The sequence below is a fragment of the Muscardinus avellanarius genome (assembly GCF_963383645.1).
Source record: "Muscardinus avellanarius genome assembly, chromosome: 16".
In the NCBI taxonomy this organism is placed as follows: Eukaryota; Metazoa; Chordata; class Mammalia; order Rodentia; family Gliridae; genus Muscardinus; species Muscardinus avellanarius.
In genome coordinates this window covers 6,617,306-6,633,724 of record NC_137802.1, presented here as the reverse complement: position 1 = coordinate 6,633,724, position 16,419 = coordinate 6,617,306, and the positions used below count along the sequence as shown (strand labels likewise).

Below are 16,419 nucleotides of genomic sequence, written 5' to 3'. Positions count from 1 at the left end.
TGGAAAAAGAGAAAAAAGGGGCAGGGATAAGAAAATGCCTACTTCTAGAAAACCTAGAGACAACATCTGGGCTGATGCTTCCACATGCAGTTGATGCTAAGTTATCTGCAGGACAGACGTGCGTGAGGCCCACGGGAGCGCCCTCAGGTCCTGGGCTCGGGGGCTGCTTCACAGCTGTACAGAAACAGAGGCTGGGAGTTGGTGCAGGCAGGCCGCCGCCCTTGCCCATCACCGCCGTCTGCTGAATGGACCCGGCGTTTCCACAGGGCGGGCGCATGGGGCGGCGGGAAGCAGCACCAGGCAGTGGGGGTTCCACGCCAGAGTGCGCTCTGAGCCCCACAGGGTGAGGAGCCCAGGAGACGCTGGCGAGGAATCCCCGGGCTCCCGGATGCGCGCTTGTTGTCTCCCACGTGGCTCCCAGGGTGCGTGCCGCTACGACACTGCCCAGGCGCAGAGCTGCACGTGGCACGTCACATGAGAGCGCTGGCATGGTGGCGGGGTCGTCAGGGGAGGCTTGCCAACTCGTCACCCTCCTTTTCTCTGACCAGCTGTGGGTGTGGCTACTCGTATTCCAGGAACTGCTTGTGGTAGAAGAGCAGGTACCTGAGGGCAGAGAGTGGCGCACTCACTCCAATCCCAGACACCAAAACCCAACGCGCACCGCCTGGGCTGGGAGAACAGAGCAGCCTCTGCTGGGTCTCATGATTTTCCAGGGTGGCCCAGCCACTGTTCCAGCTGCCCCAGGCCTCCGGCAGCCCTGTCACGACAGCTTTGTGGCAATCACTGCCTTTGGGGGCCTGTTTGCTAGGGCAACCATAATAGTGTGGCCAAGCCCCCCACCCTGGCGGCTGCCCTGGACACAGGTCTCCACAAGCCCTCCCAGGTGCTCAGCATGTCCTGCCTCAACCCTGGGGCCAGGTGCCCTGTAGCCCTGGCTAAGGGACTAGGGGAGCTCAAGGTGAGTGAGGGGCCCTCTTGGTCCCTGGAGTGGCCAGAGGCACAGAACTAGCAAACTGGGAGGAGCAGTGAAGAGCTCTTAGCGCGCCTGGGGTGGTAGGCTCCGGTGCACCCTGAGTTAAAGCAGGCACGGGACCTCAGGTCTCAGGCACGCTCCTGTCCACCACCTGTGGGTCTGTACCAGTCCTATCGGTGGTGACGGGCAGCCGCGGGCCCACACAGTGCTCCCTCCACTCGCCACACGCACCCCTCGCTGTCCAGCACGTCCTTGATGCTGGCCTTGGTGATGATGGCATCATCGCATTTGAACCACTGGTCTTTGTGCTGCCGAATGAAGCTGGTGTAGTGGCCGCTCTCCAGGGTCCCCTGATGGTTCACGACAGCGAACAAGGAATACCTGGAAGGAGGGAGGAGCGGGAGACCTGCTAGGAAACGTGGCTGGCCATGCCAGACCGGATCCAGGGAGCTCCAGCAGGGTACGCTTCTGCCGGGCCCGCGCGGCGAGAGTGGGGGAAGTGCAGCGGGGTCAGCAGAGGCCCAGCTCCCAGCTCATTCTGGCAAGAACAGCGGGCAAGAAATGGACTAAGGCAAGAGGAGAGCCGGGCTGGCTCTTACACGGGGAGGAAGCACGCAGAGAAGGGGAGCAGCCTCTCCTGACGGAGTGGGGGTGGGGGGCAGACGCCGGCAGCCCCAGGGCTCCCACCCCGCGCTGGAGGAGGCCCACATACTTGTTGTCGTTGTTGAGGCTGTCCGTGGGCTGCTGGTACTGCCCGTTCATCCTGCTCTCTTTGCTGAAACAAACAGTAGTGGCAGTCAGCATCACTTAAAGCAGCTCCAGAGACACGAGGAGGCACTGCGCAGGGGTCTGCTGCGCACCCTCCTCCAGTTCTTCCAACAAGTCTGCCCCAGGCAGACACCATCCCCATGCTGGGGGTGAAAACAGGCTCAGGCTGGTGAGGGACCGTCCTAGGACGCCTCTCACCAGCTACCCCAGACGCTCTGAGCAGGCTTCTCCAATGGTGAAAGTCCTTCCCCGAAAGGTAACCCAGACAGCTGCTCCCTCAAGAGAACGCTGCTGCTCCTTCATCCACCACCAGCACCTCTGCCAGGCAGGAGGGGCCCGTGTTAGAAATGAGGGGTCGGTGCTTTGCTTCTGTGCTCGCTGCTGCAGGAGGTCTGGAACCCTGTGGTCAGTGTGTCTCACTACCTCCCTGGAGGCCGTACACTCTCCCAGGTGGAGCCGTAGCTCTGAGGAGCCTGTTTTATTTAAGACACTAACTATGGACCCACAGACCAAGTCACCACAAGAATGGACACCAAGCTGGGCGTGGTGGCGCAAGGCTTGTAATCCCAGCCTTCAGGAGGCTGAGACAGGGGAATCTCGATTTGTGGACGGCCTCAGCTGCTTAGGCCCTTTGCAACTCAGTGAGATCCTGTTTCAAAATAAATAATAAAAAATAGGACTGGGGGTGTAGCTCAGAGGTAGAATGCCCCTGGGTTCCATCCCCAATACCAAAAAACAAACAAACAAACAAACAAAAAATATATAAATAAAAGAAACCCAGAACTACAAAATCTACTGCATCTGTATTCCAAAGTCAGTTCCATGAACTGAACCTCGCCTTTGCAATGACCTAGCCTTGATGAATGTCCAGCGTGAATACCCAGCTGGCCGAGGCCTGCGAGAAGAAAACTCTGGGCTCAACTGCTGGAGAAGAGCAAGGCCCTCAGCTGTGCCTTGGGAAGGAGGGTCAGGGCCAAGAGCTGGATTTGTGGGAAGTCCAGCTTCTGTGAAGTGCGACAACTGTCTTGTCCTGGAGGCCTGCTGCTGGGCAACGTTGAGAGGACCACCCCAACCCCACGGGGTGAACAAAGCCTCATACCTAGAGGCCATGAAGGGCGTCATGTCCAGCTCCAAGGGGAAGGACACGTACGTGGTGATCTTCCGCCTCAGCTTGGCAGAGTGCTCAAACCTCTACAAGAAAAGGAGAGGGAAAGAAGGCCGGGAAGGCAGACCAAGCGACAGCGGCTGGCCAGCTCACAGGGACGCCACCCACTGCCCTCCTTCAAGCCTTTCATTTCATTTTTTAAATTGCTTCTGGCTACACCTAGAGCTCATGGCTCAAACCACCACACTAATCTACACAGATCTAAGGGGTGCAAGCCTTGACACGAGAAAGCTCTGTGACAAACACCAGTAGCACAAAAAGCAACTTCACGGCAGACCCAGCAAGGAACAGAAACCCAACAATGGCAGGTAACTTGTGGCATCAGAAGGAACACACGAGCCGGGTGCAGTACTTGGGAGGGTGCGAGAGGATCGTGGGTCTGGGGCAAGCCTTGGCAACTTAATAAAAACCCGGTTTTCTTTTTTCTTGTGGTACTGGGGATGGAACTCAGGGGCATTCTACTTCCAAGCTATACTCCCAACCCTATTTTTTATTCTTTATTTTATTTTTTGGTGGTACTGGGGTTCCTGGAAGCCCTTCCACCTCCAGGCTATACTCCCACGGGCTACACTCCAAGACCTATTTTTTAATACTTTTTTATGTGGAAACAGGGTCTCTTAAGCCAGCGTGGCTGGCTTCGAACCAGCGCAATTCTCCTGTCTCCGCCTCCCAAGCACGGGGATTACAAGCGTGCGCCACCACGGCTTTTATTCCTTATTTTGAAACTGGGTCTCACTCAGTTGCGAAGGGCCTCACTAAGTAGCTGAGGCTGATGATCCTCCTGTCTTGCCCTCCCAAGCACTGGAATTACAACCCTGCACCACCACACCTAGCTCCCTGTTTTCAATTAAAAAATAAATAAATAAAGAGCGGGCGTAGTGGCACATGTTTATGATCCTAAAACTTGGGAGACTGAGACAGGAGAATCAAAGCTTTGAGACCAGCCTCAGCCACTTAGCAAGACTATATTTCAAAACCAAAACTAAGCCGGGCGTGGTGGCGCATGCTTGCAATCCTAGCATTTGGGAGGCTGAGACCTGGAGAATCGCAGTTTGTGGACAGCCTCAGCTACTTAGTGAGGCCCTCTGCAACTCAGTGAGACCCAGTTTCAAAATAAAGAATAAAAAATAGGACAGGGGCTGTAGCTCGGAGGTAGAATGCCCCTGGGTTCCATCCCCAGACCTGCAAATAAATAAATAACAAAACAAAACACCAAAACTAAAATAAAGTGAGGTGTGGCTCAGAAGTAGAATGATCCTGGGTTCAGCCCCAAGTACCAAACACACACAAACCTGAACATACAGTTACTTTTGCCAAACAACTATATACCATATCAGGAGCCACCAGGTACAGCTCTTGAGTTAAAAACCTTTAAAACTGTGCGTGCGTGCGTGTGTGCGTGTGTGTTTATGGGGGTACTGGTACTAGAGATTGAACCCAGGAGCATTCTACCCCTGAGCTCTAACCCCTTTATTTTGAAACAGGGCCTCAAAAGTTGGCTGAAGCTTGCTATGAACCTGCAATCTTCCTGTCTCAGCCTCCCAAGTACTAGGATTACAAGCATGCACCAAAATGCGCATACATACATACATACATACATACATATACTTTTTTGTGGTACTGGGGGTGGAACCCAGGGGCTTTCTACTTCTGGGTTATACTCCCAGAGACCTATTTTGTACTTTATTTGGAAACAGGGTCTCACTAAATTGCTCAGAGCCTAAGTAGCTGAGGCTGGCTTTGAACCCGTGTGATCCTCCTGTCTCAGCCTCCCAGGCTCTGGGATTACAAATGTGCGCCACCACGTCCAGATACTTTTTTTTTCTTCTTTTTAATATTTTTAAGGGGTAAGCCGGGCATGGTGGCGCACGCTTGTAATCCCAGCATTCGGGAGGCTGAGACCAGAGGATCGTGGTTCGTGGGCAGCCTCAGCTACTTAGTGAGACCCGGTTTCAAAAATAAAGAAAATAGAGCAGGGGGTATAGCTCAGAGGTGGAATGCCCTTGGGTTAAACAAAAAAATTGTTTGTATGTATGTATGTATGTATGTATGTATGTATGTATGTATATATATGTTTTTTAAGGGGTAATAAAATTGAGAACATGCAACACAGATCCTACATGGCCGCCGAAACCTCAAATGCTTCTTATATGATCCTTGCAAAGCGTGGCCTGCCAAACCCCAGGCCAGGTCACCATGCTCAGGGTCCTCAGGTAGTAAGAGCCTCGGTGAAGGGGAGGCCCGGGAAAGCGCGGAGTCGGCCTCACAGCAGCCCCCTGCTTCTCTGGCGTTCCTAAGCACGGGCTGCGGCATAACAAATTGGCTCTGCACTGAGACCACTGGCTCGCGTGGGACTGCGGCCACACGCACGGCCTGTTCCTGCTGCGCAAATGCCCAGAAACTCACTTTGAGATGAAAGCAGGCCACGATGGGCAGCTTCTTCATGGTGAGCTGCTTGGTGGACTCCTGGTAACTATGGCAGCCACTGCATTTGATCTTGGCACTGCTTCCCAAGTGCTCTGGTCTGGTAAATCTACAAGAAAAGCATTTTTTGGTTGCTACTAAGGATGGAACCCAAGGACATTGTACCTCTGAGATATGCCCCTAGCCCTAGTTTTTATTCTTTGACTTATTTATTTACTTATTCTGCGATACTGGGGATGGAACCTAGGGGTATTCTAGCTCTAAGTGGCATCCCCAGCCCTAATTTTTTTTTTTTTTTTTTTTTTTTGCGGTACTGGGGATGGAACCCCAGGGGCACTTTACCTCTGAGCTGCAACCTTAGCCCTAATTTCTTATATATTTATTTTTAGTGATACTGGGGTTCCTGGAAACCCTTCTACCTCTGGACTACACCCCCAGACCTATTTTTTTATATTTTTTAAATTTGGAAACAGGGTCTCCTAAGCGAGGCTGACTTCAAACCTGCGCGACCCTCCTGTTTCTGCCTCCCAAGCACGGGGATTACAAGTGTGCACCACCATGCCCAGCTATTTTTATTTTTTTGAAACAGGGTCTCAATGATTTTCAAGGGACCTCACTAAGTAGCTGAGGCTGTCCGCGAACCGCCATCCTCCTGTCTCAGCCTCCCAAATGCTGGGATTCCAAGTGTGTACCACCTGGCCTGGATTCCCTAACCCTATTTTTTAGACATTTTACTTGTGCGGGGATTACAAGTGTGTGTACCACGCCTGGCTTTTATTTTTATTTAGAAACAGGGTCTCTTAAGCCAGCAAGGCTGGCTTCGAACCTGCACAATCCTCCTGTCTCCACCTCCCAAGCGCAGAGATTACAAGCGTGTGCCACCACGCCTGGCTTCCGGCTCCTATTTTTTGAAACAGGGCCTCACTGAGTTGTGGAGTGCCTCGCTAAGTAGCTGAGGCTGTCCGAGAACTGTGATCCTCCGGTCTCCGCCTCCCAAATGCTTGGATTACAAGCATGTACTACCGCGTCTGGCCTAAGAAAGCATTTTTAAGATATGGTTATAGCCATGCAGAGTGACAAACACCTCTAAAGCATGCCACTTAGGAGGCTGAGGAAGAAGGACTGCAAATTTGAGGGCAGCCTGAACAACTTAGTGCCTACTTCAAAAAAAAAAAAAAAAAAAAAAAAGGGCTGGGATGTTGCTCAGTGGTAGAACACTTGCCTACCATGTGAGGCCCTGGGCTCAGTTCCCAGGATTATGAGAAAAAAAAGTGTGCATTGTTTTGTGGCACTGGAGATTAAACCAGGAGAATTCTGCCTGACTCATATCTCAGCCTTTTTTTTTTTTTTTTTGGTGGTACTGGGGTTCCTGGAAGCCCTTCTACCTCCAGGCTACACTCCCAGACCTATTTTTACATTTTCATTTTTGGAAACAGGGTCTCCTAAGCCAGCGCACGCGGCTGGCTTCGAACCTGCGCGATCCTCCTGTCTCCGCCTCCCAAGCGCGGGGATTACAAGCGTGCCCGCCATGCCCGGCATATCTCAGCCTTTTTAAAAGTTTTTCTTTTGAAACAGGGTCTCACTAGTTTGCTGAGTCTTGCTAAGTTGTGGAAGCTGGTCTCGAACTTGTGATCCTCCTATCTCAGACTCCCAAATACTAGGATTATAGGCATGTACTGCCATGCCCAAGATAAAAGGGGAAAGGTAACAGACGGGGAAAGAAAAAAGAAATGAAGGGTTGAGGTCTGGGGAGAGGCGGGCATGGTGGCGCACGCTTGCAATCCCAGTACTGGAGAGACTGAAACAGAATGGCAGGTTTTTCCTCTACATGAATTGCCACAGCAATTTCATGTAGATCTTGAGAAAGCTCGATCAGGGGATCCACAACGGTGTAGATCCCCCATGAAGTATGTCTGGCATTTCTTTCTTTCATAAAATTATTTTAGGAATATTTGGATTAATATGTATAATTGGAATTTTATGTATAAACATTATAACTAAAACTGATGGGGAGCGGCTTGTGAGAGACTCAGGCGGCAAAGATATCTTCCCAAGGATGAAGATATTGGGCCAAATATGAAGTTCAAACTGACCTTAGTTAGAGCCACTGTATATGACTAAGTTTGAGACAGCCTTGTGAAGGGAGACAAAATATACTATGTCTAGCACCCTTGCCCTAAACTTTATAACAAATAATTTTTACTGTCCTTGGCCATCCTGCTTGCATGACTATGCTCTTGCTTTTCTGCCAAAAAATAAAGTATAAAAACTGTAACAAATCCTGAATAAAATGGAGAAGATCGAATCTGAATCGTGTGTCATCTTTCTCTCATCAGCCTTGGTTTTTCCCCCTCACCTTCACACGAACCCCGACCCTGCTAGGGCTGGACCCTGGCAGGTTACACTCCCAGACCTATTTTTATACTTTTTTTATTCAGAGACAGGGTCTCTTAAGCCAGCGCGGCTGGCTTTGAACCTGCGCGATCCTCCTGTCTGCCTTCCGAGAGCAGGGATTACAAGCGTGCAACACCACGCCCGGCTTTCCCTAACTTTAAATAAAACTTTCATATTTCTTGTTTTTTTTTGTGTGTGTGTGGTACTGGGGGTGGAAACCAGGGGCTTTCTACCCCTGGGTTATACTCCCATACCTATTTTATATTTTATTTGGAAACAAGTTTTAAGAAAGCCTCACTAAGTAGCTGAGGCTGGCCTCGAACCTCTGTGATCCTCCTGTCTTAGCCTCCCAACTACCGGGATTACAAGTGTGCACCACCACTTTAAGACTTTTTAAAATTTTTATATTTCTATACCCTTTGCTAGTCCTTGGACTTCATTCATCAAGATCCAGTGGAAAAGGACCCTAATAAGAGGAAACACCCCTTTCGCCAGGATTGTTTGTAGTAGGAAGAAAATACATGATGGCCACACCGCCCAGACAACCTCCAGGGACCTGAGTGGGGAGAGCTGTCTCCAAGGCCACGTGGCACATAGCTCCATTCACACAGCACTAGCATAACAGCCGTCCTCCTCGCTCGGGTGACAAGAGCAGCCGTGCGTAGGCTCATGGCTAGGAGCGACCCCATGAGCACAGAGATGCTGTGCGCCTGCCGGTGCCAGGGCCAGTGTCCTGGCTGTGCACTGGTATTGGGCTTGCTTCACACTATTTCTTGGACCTGTAGGAAAATCGACACTCATCTCAATGTTAAAAGGTTTAGTTTGGCTGGGCACGGTGGTACACACCTGTAATATCAGTAACTGGGAGGTGGAGACAGGACAATCGTAGGTTCAAAGCCAGACCCATTAATTTAGTGAGACACCATTTCCAAATCAAAAATGAAATAGACCAGGAGTGGTGATGCATGCGTGTACTCTCAGTACCTGGGAGGCTGAGACAGGAGGATGGCAGGTTCACGGCTACTTGCAGCAACTTGTAAGACCTTTTGAACTTAGTGAGATCCTGTTTCAAAGTAAAAAATTAAAAATCACAAGCCAGGCGTGGTGGTGCACGTTTGTAATCCAGCATTCGAGAGGCTGAGACCGGTGGATTGCAGTTCACGGACAGCTTCAGCCACTTAGTGAGGTCCTCTGCAACTTAATGAGACCCTGTCTCAAAGAATAAAAATATGGCAGGGGGTGTAGCTCGGAGGTCAAATGCCCCTGAGAATGCTCCTGAGTTCAATTCCAAAATTAGGTTTACTTTAAGAACTTGAGGTAGGTGAGCCGGGCGTGGTGGCACGCGCTTGTAATGCGGAGACAGGAGGATCGCACGGGTTCAAAGCCAGCCTCAGCTACTTATTGAGGCTCTCAGCAACTTAGTGAGACCCTGTTTCCAAATAAAATATAAAAAAAGGTCTGGGAGTATAGCCCGGAGGTAGAAAGCCTCTGGGTTCCACCTCCAGTACCACCAAAGAACTTGAGGGAGGTGAGGAATGGTGATTTCTTACATTCAGCAAGGGCCTGTAGGATGGGCAGAAAGCTGGGTAGGGTGCATCAGTGGGCAATGAAACCTGATGCCCCATTAATATTTGGACCTATCAGTCCAACAGTGTTGATGGCCTGTTATGCAGGCTTTGGATGAGCAGCGGGATGACCATCAGAACCATCCCTCCTCTTTTTTATTTTTTTTGTGATACTGTGGATGGAACCCAGGGGTATTCTACCTCCAAGCCCCATTTTCTATTCTACATTTTGAAACAGAGTCTCACCGAGTTGCAAAGGGCCTCACTAAGTAGCTGAGGCTGTCCGCAAACCTGATCCTCCTGTCTCAGTCTCCCAAATGCTAGGATTATAAGTGTGCGTCACCACGCCTGGCTTGAACCATCCCTCTTCTGAGGAGGACTTCCTCTTGGCAAGGACCCTCCGCACAGACCACTAACCAATGCAGGCAAAGACACCCTCAATCTTACTACTTGACCCAAGCCTTGAAGTAGTAAAGGGCAATTTAAAAAGACGGTCTAGCTGGGTATGGTGGCACAAGCTTGTAATCCCAGCATTCAGGAGACTGAGACCGGAGGCCCGGTTCACACACAGCCTCAGCTATTTAGTGAGACCCTGTTTCAAAATAAATAAAAAACAGGCTGGGGGTGTAGCTCAGAGGAAGAATGCCTCTGGGTTCCATCCCCAGTACTGCAAAGAGAGAGAGAGAGAGAGAGAGAGAGAGAGAGACAGACAGACAGACAGACAGACAGACAGACAGACAGACATTGATTGAGATTGTTTAAGTGCAGACTACAAGTATGTCTCAGTTACTGTGAGAAGGGGCCGTGGGAGGGGCAGGGCTAGCTGCTAGCTCATGCTGTCGTGCAGATTAACAGCCACACAGGCGAGGGACGTCCAGTTTTCTCTGGCTGTAGGTTCATTCACCAGGTGGGTAGGGATCAGTGCTACCAGGCAAAGCTGGTGGACAGAAATATCTAGTTGTCTTGCAAAAAAAGAGATCAACTGGTAAGAGCCCTGGGGTCCTCTGCAGCCCACCGCAGGCCAACGCTGTGTCTTCTTCCAATATTCCACTATGGACAGGGTAGGAAAATGCCACCCAGCCGGCCCTGAAGTAGGGCTTCCTAGGCCCGCTGCAGCTCCTGATGGCCTTCTTGTGGAAGATGCTGACGCTCCTGCCAGGGCTGTGTGGCCTTACCTCCGCAAGCAGTCCGTGAGCGTGGTGGTGCCCGATGGGTGGCTCTCCCCATTCACCACGCTGCCCTCGCTCCCCGGGCTCAGGGGCCAGAACGGAGTGGAGGATCCGGGCAGGTCCAGGCTGATGTCCCAGAAGGGGTCGATGGTGGTAGAGACGCCGCTGTGGGGAAGAGCAATGCTGAGGACCGAGCCTGCCTGGCTCCAGAGGCAGCTCCACTGCCCACACTCCACCCTTCTGTCCCCAGGGCTCTCAGGCTGGACAAAGCAGTGCCCTGCCCACAAACCCTGGGTTCCCGGCTGGCCTGACGGGAGGACATGTGCAGGCAGGGTATGGCAGGGGCTGGCCCTGAGAGACTTGCCCTGGGAGAGCATCGCCTCACCCAGGGAATCCTCAAGAGCATCAAGTCCTGGGGCTCCAGGCTCAGAGGCGCTGGAGCCACCCTGACCACATGAACTAGAGCAGCAGCGCTACCCAGACGGGCGCTGCCAGCCTAGCTAGTAACGAAATTCCTGCGTGTACCCTGGAAGTGAAGCAATCAGGCTCAGCAGCCCCCATGGAGCAAGCACTGGATTTAACAAGGCCAGCTCCTGCCTGGAGAATTAATTTATAATACTGAAAAAGTAGAACTCAGCTGGGTGTGGTGGCACATGCTTATAATCCCAATACTTGGGAGGCCGAGACAGGAAGATTGCAAGTTTGTAACCAGGCTCAGCAATTTAGTGAGACCCTGTTTCAAAATAAAGAATATAAAATAGGGCAGGGGATGTAGCTCGGAGGTTGAATGCCCCAAGGTTCCACCCCCAAACCCGCAAAAAAAGAGCTGGGGTGTCATTTAGAGGTAGAATGTTCTGGATTCCATTCTCAGTACCGCAAAAAAGAAAAAGAAAAACACCACCAGAGTGCACTGAGGTTGGGGAAAGAGGGCTCTGCTAATTTGAAGAAAAGGGATCCTCTTTCTGGCTCTTAAACTTGAAGTGCTAAGCAGAGACTAAGACCACACCTGGAATGGATCAGGAACACTACCTTGGAGCAAATGGAAAAGAGAACCATAGAAAATTAGAACTTAAGCCAGGTGTGGTGGTGCACGCTTGTAATCCCAGCATTCGGGAGGCTGAGACAGGAGGATCGCGGTTCGCGGACAGCCTCGGCTACCTAGTGAGGCCCTTTGTAAGTCAGTGAGACCCTGTTACAAAATTTAGAAAAACAAAATAAAATAAAATAAAATAAGGCTGGGAGGGGTGTGTGTGTGTGGCTCAGAGGTAGAATGCCCCGGGGTTCCATCCCCAGTACTGCCAAAAAAAGAAGAAAATTAAAACTCACATATTTTGGAGCACTATATATCAAAAATATGCTAGGGGTGACTTAGCCCTCCTTGAAGGAGCTGTTTTATCTGGTTCTGGGTGTCAAGGACTGTAAAGAAAGCAAAGAAGCTGGGCGTGGTGGCGCACGCTTGTAATCCCAGCATTCGGGAGGCTGAGACCTGGAGGATCGCGGTTCGGGGACAGCCTCAGCTACTTAGTGAGGCCCTCTGCAACTCAGTGAGACCCGGTTTCAAAATAAAGAATAAAAAATAGGGCAGGGGGTGTAGCTCAGAGGTAGAATGCCCCTGGGTTCCATCCCCAGACCCGCAAAAAAAAAAAAAAAAAAAAAGACAAAGAAATGCGGGGAGAAACCACAACACACCCTGCTGGGTGTGAGCAGTGAACACATGCTCTGCTCCCCTCTTGAGGGGAGGAGGCCCTGCCCCACAACCCCTAGTGCTCAGGTACCCGATTTCGTCTCCTGTGTTTTCCATCAGAGCTGTATCATATCAACAAATGACCAGAGCATGGCTGTTTAAATAAACCTTTGTTTCTAATCTGGTGGCTGGTGTGGCGCCGCACCCAGAGAGCCAACTGACCCGGCGCCCCTTCCCCAAGCAGGCGACACGGGCAGTGCTCACTACGCTTTAGCCTCAAGCTCGCTGTGTCGACTCTCAGTCACAAGGTCCTGCTGGTGGAGACACCGACGGGCTCTGATGCTGCCGGCAACCGTGCCCGCCACAGCCACACTTACTGGCAGACCTGGCAGGTGACATCGGACTGCAGCCCCCCCGTGAAGATCTGGTCGATGATGCAGTTGCAGTGGTTGGGGTTGTTGGCCTTCTTCCCATTGTCGTCACCTGAGACAGAGCCGGCTTTCTGTTAGCACTTGTGGGCCACCAGACGGCACAGAGGTTCCCACGCTGCCCAGCAGAGAAGGCAGGCACAAGAAACACCCAGCACTGGGGTTCCCAATGCTCCCCTCCTGCTGAAGATCTCCTTGGCTTCTGCCTTGGTAACAAAGTATACCTGATGCCCAAGACCTTAGGGGAGTGGCTAATGCCTTTTATAATATACAGAAGAAGAAGCACTTTCCCAGCAAGTTAGCCCCTTGTATTCTGGGGCAGACATGCCAAGAACGCACGTCCCTCGTCTCCATTGGGTGAGCAGAGCTGGGGCGCTCCGCAGCACCCCCCGGATCTGCCTCTCTTACTGGGAAACAGCTGTGCCTTCCAGAAGTTTTAGCTACAAGTCCGTCCCCACCCTCTCTGTTCAATACATGTTCTACTCACATATTTGTCTCCCCAACCTCATGCGTGTCAGGTAAGGTCTCCACTGAGCTATACCCCCAGGCCATGCATCATTTTAAGAGAACAGCTATTCCAAACAGAAGTGTCCGGAGTCGATGCCAGCGCCTGTGATCCCAGTACTTGGGAGGCTGAGATAGGAGGGTCGCAGGTTAGAGGGCAGCTGCAACAACCAAGTGAGACCTTACTTCAAAATAAAAACAAAACAGGGCTGGGGTATGATTCAGGTGGAATGGTCTTGGGTTCAATACAAACATAAATAAAAGATGACACTGCTTCCAGGGTTTTTGTTCTATGAACATCTTAATAGCAATTTATCTCTTTTTTTTTGCAGGTCTGGTGATGGAACCCAGAGGCATTTGACCTCCGATCTACACCCCCTGCCCAATTTTTTATTCTTTTTTTTTTTTTTTTTGGTGGTACTGGGGTTCCTGGAAACCTTTCTACCTCCTGGCTACACTCCCAGACACCCTTTTTTAAAATATATTTTTATTAGGAAACAGGGTCTCTCTCTCTCTCTCTCTCTTTTTTTTTTTGGTGGTACTGGGGTTCCTGGAAGCCCTTCTACCTCCGGGCTACACTCCCAGACCTATTTTATTTTTGGAAACAGGGTCTCTTAAGTCAGCGTGGCTGGCTTCGAATCTGCGGGATCCTCCTGTCCCAGCCTCCCAAGCGTGGGGATTACAAGCGTGCGCCACCACGCCCGGCAAACAGGGTCTCTTATGCCAGCGAGGCTGCCTTCGAACCTGCGCGATCCTCCTGTCCCAGCCTCCCAAGCGCGGGGATTACAAGTGTGCGCCACCACGCCCGGCCAATTTTTTATTTTTATTTTTTTAATTTTTTATTCTTTATTTGAAACAGGGTCTCACTGAGTTGTAGAGAGCCTCACTTAGCAGCTGAGGCTGTCTGTGAACCATGATCCTCCGGTCTCAGCCTCCCAAATGCTGCGATTACAAGCGTGTGCCACCACACCCAGCTCAGAAATTTATTTTGATACGGTTTTTAAAAAAAATTTTCCTTGGTTAGAGGCTTCATTCTCATCAGATGTTTGGAGTAATTTTTTGTTGGCTACTAGGGATTAAATATATAGGCATTCTACCTCCATGCTACACTCTCAGCCCTATTTTATTTTTATTTGGAAACTTGATCCGATCCTCTTGTCACAGCCTCCCAAGTGTTGGGATTCTAAGCACATGTCACCACTCTCAGCTTGGAGTTTTTTCATTCATTCATTCATTCATTTTTTGGTACTAACCCAGGGACATTTCTACTTCTGAACTAGACCCCCAGTGCTATTTTATTTTCCATTTTGTAAGAGGGTCTCACCAAGTTGCTGAGGTTGGCTGTGAACCTGTGATTTTCCTGACTCACTTACTCAAGTACTGAGATTATAGGCATGTGCCACCACTCCTGGCTTAAATAGTTAGTAATTTTTCTATTTGTTTGGTATACATTACACTAAAAAAAAAAAAAAAAAAAAAAAAACAACCAGCCAGGTATAGTGGCACACACTAACAATCCCCAGTACTTAGGAGGCTGAGACAGGAGCACCAGGGTTCGGGCCAGCCTCAGCTACTTAGTGAGGCCCTTTACAACTCAGTGATACCCTGCTTCAAAATAAAAAATAGGGCGAGGGACATAGTTTGGAGGTAGAATGCCCCTGGGTTCTATCCCCAGTACTGCAAAAAAAAAAAAAAAAAAAAAAAAAAGGGCTGGAGGTGGAATGCCCCTTGGTTCAATCTCTGGCACCACAAAACAAAACCAAAAAACAACCTTACCTAAGCTAGTCAACAACTTATTTGGGTCATACAGCAAGCATGAAAAGGCACAGGCTTTCAGAAAACAAAAATCAAATATTCAGGAAACAAAACCCTGATCCTAAGCCAGTGGTGCCTGGGCCAGAAGCTTGAAGCTCCAAGGAACTGCTGGGAGGTGCAGCCACACCCTAGCAAAGCCCTACCCTGAGGGCACAGGAAAGCCAATACACTCAGGCACGGGGGTCCAATCCCCTGTCTGTCTGTCTGTCTGTCTGTCTGTCTGTCTGTCTCACACACACACACACACACACACACACACACACACACGCACGCACGAACTATTTAACTGGGTGAACACCAGCTAGAACCATGTGCCAGCCGAGAGCTCAGGTAGCCCACAGGTGGCCAAGTCCCCTCATGCCACACAGTGTTCTTAGGTGCAAGATCTGAGCCTGTCCTTCGCCTGCGGGTCCTCAAACCAGGAACCACTGTGAGGCGGGAAGAGGGATCTGATCCCTGTTCAAGCCACTCTGTACAGACCGCCTACCTCCGGACCAAGCTGTTACAGTGTGCCTTGCTCTGGGGCCAGGCTGTGGGGTGATGCTAAGGGGAAGTCACATCCCTGAAACATCCGGAGAGACGTCAAAAAAGAAGGCTGTCAGTCAGAATCCGAAGAGGCTCGACTCCAAGCCCGGCACAACCAGCAGCATGGTGAGTGGCCCTCGCAGGGACCCCCACCCCGGGTGAGGGTGTTGATGACGACTGGTACTCACGCCTCAGAGTAACCCCAGCGGATTCTGCTGTTTGCAGTGACAGGTCAGGAGGACATTCCCCCCACAGTGCTGTGCCTCCTCAAGGAGGCAAAACTACTCACGTAGCCATGAGAGACCTCGCTGAGATAATCATGGCATTTTTGTTACTGGAAGGAAATATGACTACGGAGTCCATACAGTACAAATCAAGCCCGTTGCCATGGCTTCCCATGAGCGCACACTCCCTGGGTCTGTGCTCTCCTGGGGAAAGGGGCGCCATATACCTTTGCAGTGGCGGTGGAGGACATCTAGGGCCGCAATGAGGAACTCGTGCGCATCTTGCTGCTCGTAGCCCGCAAGGTGGCGTGCGTGGGTCCACACCAGGTGCAGCAGCTTGTATGGGATGTGAGGGGACCGGTGCCCGGAGTAGAACTGCACAGAGGGGAGGAAGGGAAACACATGGAAACAACACTGGACCTGAGCAGCAGCGCGTGCGCACACACAAGTGCTGACCAGGTGCCTGGGCTAGACGATGCTTGTCTGACGAGAGAGAGAGAGAGGAGAGAGAGAGAGAGAGAGAGAGAGAGAGAAGAGAAGAGAAGAGGAGGGGAGGGGAGGGAGAGAGAGGGGGGGGGGAAGAGAGAGACAGACAGACAGACAGACACAGAGAGACAGACAGACATGCGCGATCCTCCTGTCTCAGCCTCCCAAGCGCGGGGATTACAAGCATGCACCACCACACCCGGTTTAGTCTTTTTATTTTTGAAACAGGGTCTCACTGAGTTGCAAAGGGCCTCGCTAAGTAGCTGAGGCTGACTGTGAACCACGCTCTTTTGGT

At 51.0% G+C, this 16,419-nt stretch overlaps 1 protein-coding gene across 1 annotated transcript in view; it reads right to left on the bottom strand.

Annotated features, from left to right (window-relative positions):
- Positions 1-560: 560 nt before the first annotated feature.
- The window catches only part of USP22 (ubiquitin specific peptidase 22), a gene marked incomplete at both ends in the record, with an annotated part of 37,795 nt that continues 21,936 nt past the window's right edge, over positions 561-16,419 (bottom strand). Inside the window, 8 exons of the mRNA XM_080712184.1 lie at positions 561-603; positions 1,205-1,354; positions 1,686-1,748; positions 2,841-2,932; positions 5,313-5,439; positions 10,465-10,623; positions 12,520-12,625; positions 15,866-16,013. Of these exons, the coding sequence (XP_080568310.1) occupies positions 561-603; positions 1,205-1,354; positions 1,686-1,748; positions 2,841-2,932; positions 5,313-5,439; positions 10,465-10,623; positions 12,520-12,625; positions 15,866-16,013 (888 nt within the window). The remainder of the gene's footprint in view (positions 604-1,204; positions 1,355-1,685; positions 1,749-2,840; positions 2,933-5,312; positions 5,440-10,464; positions 10,624-12,519; positions 12,626-15,865; positions 16,014-16,419) is intronic.